Genomic DNA, 10,235 nt, shown 5'->3' on the forward strand with positions numbered 1-10,235 from the left:
GCAGCAGGCCTAGTTCTTTATGTTGACCACCTCTGTGTGTTGACCAGTTTGTTACAGTCCCTTGGGTGGTCAATTTACAGAGATCCTACTGTGGTAGTTATCATATTGTTTCTATTTGATTGGATTGGAAAAGGTCCTTCCTTCTCCTGAAGTTAAGATCAAGAGTGGTTGAGTGTGGGCTCGGTGCCCATAGCACAGTGGTTATGGCACCAGCCACATACACTGAAGTTGGTGGATTCAAACCCGGCCTGGGCCTGCTAACCAACAATGACAATTGCAACAAAAAATAGCCAGGCATTGTGGCGGGCGCCTTTGGTCCCAGCTGCTTGGGAGGCTGAGGCAAGAGAATCGCTTAAGCCCAAGACGTTGAGGTTGCTGTGAGCTGTGATGCCATGACACTCTACCCAGGGTGACATAGTGAGACTCTGTCTCAAAAAAAAAAAAGAAAGAGTGGTTGAGTGCAAAGAAGTTGATAACAGTGAATTTAGCCTGGAGACAACTGAAGAAGATTTAACAGTTCTTGGCTCTATAGAAACAAAATTAAGTAATGATGGGTTTAAATAAGATTTGGTTTGAGTCAAGACACACTGTGGATAAAGTATCACTGAGATTACTCAGATTTGTCTTGCTTCCATTGAACTGATTTCCATGGAGGGGAATTTATTGACAGCTGAGCTCCAGGAACCGTTGGGATAGTGGGATGTGAAGACATGGAAGATTATACATACTTATGTATGTGTGAGAGCAATTTGAAAGAGAGATCTGAAATAAAAAGTAGAGATTTTTGTGAAGACATATCTTAGATCTATAGGATGATACATAATCATTCATTTACTCATTAAACAGACATTCAACACGTCCTAGACCAGACACTGTGTCCTGCTCTGGGGATGTGGGGTGGCTTAGACAGAGCCTCTGCCCTGTTCTCAGTCTACTAAGGAATCTACTCAGAACTCAACATGTGTTACATTAGGAACCTGTGTTAGATATTACATGAAGGAAATATTTGATGAATGAAGGAATGACAGTTTGATAACTTAGGAAAATGTTTATGACACAGGTAAAAAAGCATATAACATTCATATGCATATTACGATTGCAATTGTTATTTTCTCATTTTAAAACTTTGGAGTAATAATATATTTGATAGAATAATGAAAATTCAATATTTCTATATTAAAATATATTATGAATGTATAATAAAGAAAATTTTTGTTTTACCTATAGGCATTTTTTACACTTGCACGAGATATAATGACAAAACTCAACAGAAAAATGGTTTGTATCTTATAATTTTTATTTTCATTGTGCTCTGTTTTTATTTTACATTTGAAGAAAAGGATAGACTTGATTACAATTTATTCACATTAAACTCATTCTTTTCTTGACTCAGATATTCATTTGGTGAACACTGGTTCTTAAACTTTGAGTTTGTTTAGGATTCTTAGTTCTGAACGACAGCTGTCTCCATTCTTTCATCTGTCTTTTTAAGTGGTCTTTAATTGAATGTCGATCAGAGTAATGAAAATAGGGCTCATGCCTGTAATCCTAACATTTTGAGAAGCCAAGGCAAAATGGATTGCTTAAGCTCAGAAGTTTAAGACTAGCCTGAGCAAAGCAAGACCCTGTCACTACTAAAAATAGAAAAACTAGCCCAATGTGGTGGCACCTGTAGTCCCAGCTACCCTGGAGGCTGAGGCAAGGGGATCACTTGAGCCCAAGAGTTTGAGGTTGCCGTGAGCTGTGACACCATGGTACTCTACCCAGGGCAACAGAATAAGACTCTGTCTCAAAAAAAAGATTAATGACAATAATAACGGCACAAATTAGATTTTATGCCATAAGATTATCTAGTTCAGTTTTCTTAATTTATGTGACAGATATTTATATCTATATAATTATGGTATTGAAGTTGCTAAAGTTTGCTTAAATTGGAAACTATCTCAAATGATGAATCCTTAGGACAACCTTGAATGTTTGTTTTAACCTGAGTCCTGACTGTAACAGTAAGCCTTATATTACCAGCTCTTCTAACAGGATTGTCTGTACCAGTATCTTAACATTGTTTCCATCACTATCTTTGAAACTTTATACTTCACTGGTTATAATTTCTTCAAACTAGAAATAGGAGCTTCCTATCTAATATATTATTGATATAAAAGTACTATCCCGAGGACATTTTTCTCTTTTTAATCCACCGTTTCCAAAGAAAAAAGACATTGGTGCTTAAGTAGTTCCTTTTCTAATAAAATACTCTAGTGAAATGCATATTTCACTGAATACGTAGGTCACACGGTTTAATGATTTTTATTTTTTAGATAACTGGGATCAAGCCACGAAACCTTTATTTCCCTGGTAACTCTATCTTCTGTGTTTTAGAATGACAGCAATTCAGCTGGGGCAGGCGGCCCAGTGAAAATAACAGAAAACCGATCAAAGAAGACCAGTTTCTTCCGCTGTTTGTTACTTTGATGAACTCTTTCTGAGAGACTGCAGCACGCCTAGAAGGCCTTTTCCTGCTTCTCTGAAAGCACAGGTCACCCAGCCTCAGAATCACACCACCGGGCTGCTGCTGAGAGCACCGTTCAACTTAGACCTCTCAACACAGAACGCCACGTGGGTTCCAGCCGCTTGGCCTAGCAAAAGAACAGGCTCCTTTTTTTTCAAACACGGAAGCGATGAAGTGGAGACGCACGCCGGACCTAACTTGTTTTTCATTGTTTTATTGCCTTTTGCAGAAGCTGCTATCTTTCTTTTTCACTTTGCACATCAGTGGTAGCCTATTACAGCACAATCTTAGCCGTGTATTTGCACACTTCTGTGTCATAAAGTTCTAGACAAATTTGTACATTTAGGGATGTTTCAAAGAGAGCAGAATGCCACTGCCTTGAAAGCATTTATATAAATGCTCTGATTTGGGATTTTCTTAAATAAGAATCATTAAATTCATTTTAAAATTTTCTAAAAAGCCTATCTATTCCTCAGACGTAATAATTTCTTTATTTCTTCAGATCATTAAGAGCTTTGCCTCATTTTTAAACCTTTTTATGAGAGTCTGAGTGGCTGGATGAATCACTTTATAAATTGATTACCTTTGCCTAACCTCTGAAAACTTTTTGGAAGTCACCATAATCTCACTTTTCCTGGGGTTTGTATTTGCGGTTCTGTCTCACGTTTGACTTACTGTAATTATTCACTTATCTAAAACTAATAACATATTTGAGCATTGTCATATTTCTATTTGTGTACTTCTTCAGCTGAAATTTTATGTAGGCAGAAAAATGTACCATTTAGGGTTTTATTTCAGCATCTAACTGTGGTTCTGTCACATAAAGATATGTATAATATTTTTTTTAAGTTCCATCCCTTAGCTTGCTGGCTTAGTTGTAATTCCCAGTTTTGCAGACCATAAGCCCTGTCTGCAAAAGTTAACAAAAGTTAGACTTAGATTTTAGTTTGCAAAAAGCTTACCTCTAGGGAGAATAACTTGTTGATACAAATGTAATAGATAGTTCTTGGTATTGGTGAAAATAATGATTTTTTGGTACTGTTTTTATTTGAATAAGTATTTTTTTAATGAAAGTAATTAGACCTAGCACAGCTTCTAGGAAAAGTCTTGCCTTTTCATTAAGAAACTATGATCAAGGTTTCAGTTTTAAAACATCTGTTGTTGAATATTGTAGAACCCAGTTCCATCTGTTTAGGTTCATTGTTATAGAACTTAGTCGAGTCCTTTGGGCCAAAGCCAACCACAAGCTTAGTTGCCTTTCTCACCAAACACTGGTACTGGTATACATTTGGTAGATGAAAGCATCATGTAAGAAATAAAGGTATTTGGTGTTAACGTATGTGCCAAATTCAGATCACTATGTTGTTGCTTTTAGTCTAGCGCTCAGTGCCATAACACAGAAGGCAATAAGACAGAGGTGATTAGAGGAATGAATTCTATTAATTATTCTTCCTGTTATGCCTAATTTGCTTCTCAAAGGCTGCTATCATGCTTGATAGTTTAGAACAGGAGATGGAAATCTAAATAGGTTGCTTGTTACCTACCACCAAGAATTCTGCTTCAAAGGAAGATATGTCCTTAGAATACTCAGACCAGTCAACCTTTACCACTTGTTAGAACACTTAGGAACAATTTAGCAGCTGCAGAGATGCCAGAGCTATTTTTGATGAATACGCCAAACTTACTGTTGACAAATGTTAGCCTTCTTGATAATTTTTATAGTTACCACTGGTGTCCCAGGATAGTGATTCCATGATTGAAACTTGATTGTAAATCTACTGTCTTCAAAGTTATATACATTTTTCAAAAAGAAAAAAATAATTTCTTAGAAATATCTTGTTTTAACTAATTTTCTGAAAAAATTCCAAGCAGTTAAGCTTTCTGGATGGTAATAAAGTCCTTTCTAAAAGGCAAGTGCTATGACACCATGTATGAATGTAATTCTCTTAGTAATTTACCTCTGACTATTTGGTGTCTTAACACTTTGGTTTATATCTCAGGGGTTGTCTGCAAACCAAAACTGACATATTCTGTGGTTAGCTTTTTTTTTTTTTTCTTTTAAACAGAATGCTTTTGCTTTTGTTCTGTTTCCTCTCTTCTTTTGTCTTACATGGGTTAATAACTAGTCTCCATGAACTTCCCTTTGAAAGAGCCTGTAAAAAAGTTAGATGAGTCTAAAAGTGCTCTTTGAAGTAGCAGCAAACTGGGAGTATATGCTCTGTTATATAAAAATAAATTGTCCTTGCTATTTTCTTACATTTAGCTTTGCTAAATTGTATATAAATTGAGCTAAAACCATAGGAAATTCACTTTCTGCATGGTAAAATGACCCAATAAATATTCCACTTTGCTTAATAATGTACATATAGTGCATTATTTTTTCTATTCGTAGAAGAATTTAGTGACAGATCATTGTCTGTTCCCTGCTGAAACTGAGAAATCGAGTTTTTTGTGAACATTTCTGTGGTCTTATGGATAAGGTTCATGAGAGGTTTGCAGCAGTTTAATGGTGCAGCGGCTGCACTTTATAATCAGTGTGCTAATTTTTGACAGTGATTGGACTAGACCTTTTCAAACAGACTCTGAGGGCCTCAGACAGTGAAAATGTGCTGTAACTAAGTAGCATGTAAGTCAGTTGATTGTAAAATGTTTCACTGGGAACCTATTTTAGCTATATTTTACTTGAGGCAGATTATGATAAAATAATCCACCTGTGCATCAGTTAGTAGGTGCTACAGGGTTTCTTACTACTTACATGAACATTTTGTGCAGTCTTTGTTATAAATTTTCAGAAGACTATCCTCTTTACTTTGAAGGACTATTTTTTAATTATACCTCATTTAGCTAACTAGTATTCTAATACCTGGTAGAAAAAACGGTGAGCCAGCCTTCCAACAAAATTTAGATTCTATGTTTTGTTTTGAGCTGAAGGTATCTTAGAGAAAGATAGAAGATATCTTAGTTTAGAATAGAACATACATGTCCTATCCGGTAGAGTAAAAAAAAAAGTATTATCTCCTTGTCTTCATTAATACATTTAGCTGTGCAATATAGATACATTTTTACAGAAGTTTCTAAGGAAGAGATTATAACTCCATCTTACAGGTTCTGAATGCTGAGAGTCTGTATTAAGGCTTATAAAATTTTCCCTGTGATCAGTACATGATACATTTAAGCATTCTTTTCAAATTTATGACTTAGATTCCTTTGCAAGTTTAGTTCTTAATCTTTAAAAAAGAGCTTCTAAGCTTAAAAATTTAAAACCACATTTCAATGCGTTGGTTTACTCATCTCAAATTGTAAGCACTCATTTCTGCAATCAGGTTTTTTTAGAATTTATTTTTTAAGCAGAAAACACATTCCTTTTTCATTCTTGTTACATCTGAAGGGGTGGGGTAGGTGGGAGAAGGGAATGTCTAAAAGTGAAATCCCTTGACAGGTAGAGGGACCTGGGAGGGCAGGATAGGTTAATACAGTTTCAAATTCTAGCCCAAGTTTAGAGTAGAGTCCAGTTTTCTTTTAGACTAATAACATTAATGTGATGTTCAGTATGAAAAAAATCTAAATGACTGACATGTACAGAAATGAAAATTAGTAAACGATTATTTTAGAACTATTTTCAGATGACTTCATTCCTTGAAATGCGTGTGCCATATGCAATTGCATTTCTTGTTGCCAAGAACTAATAGAACTCATTTCATTTTCTTACCTTTTCTGAAAATGTGAATTTAATTATTATAGGCCTTACAGATGGATTTTGTTTGCAGCTGACACTGCAGTTCCTTTAATGCGAAATACCATAAACTATTTGACAGAAATCGTGCCCCAATGGAGAATATCTAGTTTTTCCATAGAATGATCCTACTGTGTATGTTTAAACATACTTTATTTTTGCTCCAATGGCTTGACGTGAGAAGCTCCTGCAGATAAAGTGGACCTGTCCTGTGTTTAATCCTGTTGAAGCCAGTTCATTAACTGTGTACTGATACTGATGCTGTGTTTTTGTTTTGTTTTTTTTAAAAAGTGGATTTTATTCCAGGTGAACTTTTTTTATTTACAATAATGTTCGTCTAAAATAAAAACTACATAATGAAAATACTCATGACTCTCTGAAATGGATTGCACATTTTAAACATGTTTTTGTAAATTCGATAAGGTATATGATTCAAACCATGGTAGACGTGAGATATGTCAGCAAACTTTCTATCTGACCCAGAGTTATTTAAAGACTTAGAAAAATGTCCAGATGCCCTGCTTATACTTAGTTTAGGATACCCTGAAGTTACTGTCTTGTAGAACCTGTAGCCTTAAACTGATTATCCTTCCTTTCTTAGGCCTTGCAAATTTCGTTTCTGTTGTTTTGTTTTCACTTAGTCTATGCTGCTGGCCCTGTTAACGTTCTCCTACTTTGCTCATACAGTTCCCAGCCTCAACCTTTCCCATTCATCCCACAGCCATTTCAAACTTTCGCTGTTCTTAAGCTTCCTACCTCTTTCCTCTTCATAGATATTTTATCTCCCACCTTACAGAGAGCAGCATCAGCCTCAAGCGCTCCTCTCCCTCCCTGATCTGTGGTTTCCCTTGTCCTCAGTCCCTCCTGTTGGTAGCAGAGCCATTCCTCCTACACTGAGCTCTCCCTCCCTCTTCTCTGGATGTGTCCTCCCACCCCAGGCCACTCTTCAAGGATCTCACAGCTCTTTCCCTGACACCTTCTAACCCCGACGCCCACAGCATCTGAGCCTCCTCCACCCTCCCACCCTGTTGTCTCCTTTTCCTCTCTTACCTGCTCTTTTTCTTCTTCCTCTTACTGTTAGCTTTTCTAAGAGTTGCCGACTCTAACTATCTACCTTCACTTTTCCACTTCCCATTTATTCCTTAACCTACCCCAGTTCAGCACATCACCCCCCACTACTTTGCTGACTTTGCGCTTACAATGGTCTAGTTGCTAAAGTAGTGGACAATCTCCAGGCCTTAATCTCAGCTGCCTTCTTGGCATCATTTGACCAGAATCTCTCTCCTCACTCAGAAATGTTCTCTTCCCTTGGCTTCTGACATTCAGACATTCTTCTGATTCCCACTTTTACAGAATAATTTCATCTCTTTTCATGTCTCTTTAAATGCCCCTAACTTCTGTGGAAAGGCTGAATAAAACTGCCCAAGGGTGTCCCTATCCTAATTACTGAAACCTGTGAATGTTACTTTATATGGTAAAAGGTACTTTGCAGATAGGATCAAGGACTATGGGATGGGAGATGATCCTGCATGATCCCATAATAATCATGGGGTCCTCATGAGAGGGACATGGTAGGGTCAGAAAGAATCCAGCTGGTGATGGGAGCAGAGGAAGAAAATGTGACCTGATGCAGGGCTATGAGCCAAGGTGGGGCAGCCTTTAGAACTGGGAAAAAGGCTGGCTCAGCGCCTGTGGCTCAAGTGGTTAAGGTGCCAGCCACATACACCCGAGCTGGCGGGTTCAAATCCAGCCCAGGTGTGCCAAACAACAATGAAGGCTGCAACCAAAATATAGCCAGGCATTGTGGCAGTCGCCTGTAATCCCAGCTACTTGGGAGGCAGAGGCACAAGAATCGCTTGAGCCCTGGAGTTGGAGGTTGCTGTGAGTTGCGATGCTACAGCACTCAAGCCAGGGGACAGCTTGAGGCTCTGTCTCAAAAAAAAAAAGAACTTGGAAAAAGGGAGGAAAAGGAGTTTCCTTTAAAGCCTCCAAAAGGAACCACCCTGATACCTTGATTTTAACCCTGTAAGACTTGTTTCTACATATGGCCTCCATAACTATAAGAGAATAAGTTTGTGCTACTTTAATCCACAAAGTTTGTGGCAGTTTCACACAGCAGCGGTAGGAAGCTAGTAAAGATTTCCAACGTGTTTCCAGAGGGCCAGACTTAAAACTTCATCTGCCTCCTGGACATATCCCCTTGGATCTGCTGGAGTACATCAAACAGGTGTCTGAAACCCACACTCGACCCTAACTTTGCCACCTCCCCGGCAACCCCCACTCCCGGAGAGAATCCTGATATTTCTCCATCGTAATACATAGCACCATCTTCAATCTAGGTCCTCAGTCAGCCTCTAAGTCTAACAGGTCCTACCTTCTTCATCTCTTTTTAATCTATCCACACATCCATTATTACTGCCAGTGTTGTGTTGAGGCCTCCCCCGCTTCTGCCTAACTCACTGTAAACCTCTCCTAAGCAGTCTCTCAGCCTCTAATCTTATTTTCCTCCAGTCCAATTTTCACAGTGCAGACATTTTTCTAACTTGACTCTTACCCTGTCACAGCTACATGTAATGCTGGCATGGTAACCTTGGCAGGAAACCTCAACTTGGCCTGGCAAAAAAAGCCCTTTGCCATCCCCACATCTTTCTCTCCAGTCACACCTTACCTCATACCCTTTCTTGGAACCACGTCAGTTCCCCAAACATGTCACACTTTTTTTTTGAGACAGAGTCTCACTTTGTCACCCTTGGTAGAGTGCCATGGTGTCATAGCTCACAACCACCTCAAACGCTTGGGCTCAAGTGATTCTCTTGCCCCGGCCTCCTGAGTAGCTGGGACTACAGGTGCCCACCACAATGCCCTGCTATTTTTAGAGACGAGGTCTTGCTCTGGCTCAGGCTGGTCTTGAACCTGTGAGCTCAGACAATCCACCCACCTCAGCCTCCCAAGGGCTGGGATTACAGGCGTGAGCCACCCGGCACGGCACGTCACACTTTTTTAATCCTTTGCCTATGTTGCTCCTTCTGCTGACTTCCTGCCTCTTTACCTGAATGGCTTCTACTTACCTTTCAAGACTCAGTAAGGGTTTCTCTGGGAAGATTTTAGCCACAAACCATCTAGTATATTCCCAAAGTGCTGTTCCCCACTCTGGATTCAAGTTACCTGTTTACTTTCTTTCTCAGCTAAGGACACTCTAAGCTTCTAAAGCAGCAGTTCTCAACCTGTGGGTCACAACCCCTTGGGGGAGTTGAATGACCCTTTCACGGGGTCACCTAAGACCATCCTGCACCTCAGATATTTACATTACAATTCAAAACAGTAGCAAAATTACAGTTATGAAGTAGCAACGAAAATAATTTTATGGTTGGGGGTTACCACAACATGAGGAACTGTATTAAAGGGTCACAGCATTAGGAAGGTTGAGAACCACTGTTCTAAATGGTGGGACCCACATGTTTAGTTTTTGTGTCCACCATACCCATTAAGGGGTCTGGCACCTAGTAGGTATTTAATAAATGTTGAAAGAATCAGTAAAGTTCAGTAGTCATAACAATTAACATGCTGCTGAAGAAAGCTACACTTAATTTAGCAGCCAAGTGTAATTTAGAAGTTTTGTTCTTCATTTACTTTTTAATTTAAAGATTTTTTTTTTTGGCAGTTTTTTGGCTGGGGCTGGGCCTGAACCCTCCACCACCAGTATACGGGGCCGGCACCTTACTCCTTGAGCCACAGGCACCACCCTTAAAAGAAGATTTGAAATAAATCCGTAAATGCCTCAGTAAATGCAGCAAAAATATGAAAAGCTTCATTATCTGGTCTTTATTCTAGCCCTTACCATACTACTATTAAATACAAAAGAATTTCCATTTATTAAGATGAATCGGCTCGGCGCCTGTGGCTCAACCAGCTAAGGCGCCAGCCACGTACACCTAAGGTGGCGGGTTCGAATCCCCAGCCCGGACCCGCCAAACAACAATGACGGCTGCAACC

General features: G+C 39.0%; 1 protein-coding gene across 1 annotated transcript in view; it reads left to right on the forward strand.

Annotated features, from left to right (window-relative positions):
• RAB8B (RAB8B, member RAS oncogene family) overlaps positions 1–6,606 on the forward strand; it is an 81,873-nt gene extending 75,267 nt beyond the window's left edge. Inside the window, exons 7-8 of the mRNA XM_003784401.2 lie at positions 1,228–1,278; positions 2,380–6,606. Coding sequence (XP_003784449.1) covers positions 1,228–1,278; positions 2,380–2,472 — 144 coding nt within the window. The 3' untranslated portion in view covers positions 2,473–6,606. The remainder of the gene's footprint in view (positions 1–1,227; positions 1,279–2,379) is intronic.
• Positions 6,607–10,235: the final 3,629 nt, after the last annotated feature.

This window comes from Otolemur garnettii, unplaced genomic scaffold, assembly GCF_000181295.1.
Source record: "Otolemur garnettii isolate 467f Iridium unplaced genomic scaffold, OtoGar3 scaffold00011, whole genome shotgun sequence".
Lineage (NCBI taxonomy): Eukaryota > Metazoa > Chordata > Mammalia > Primates > Galagidae > Otolemur > Otolemur garnettii.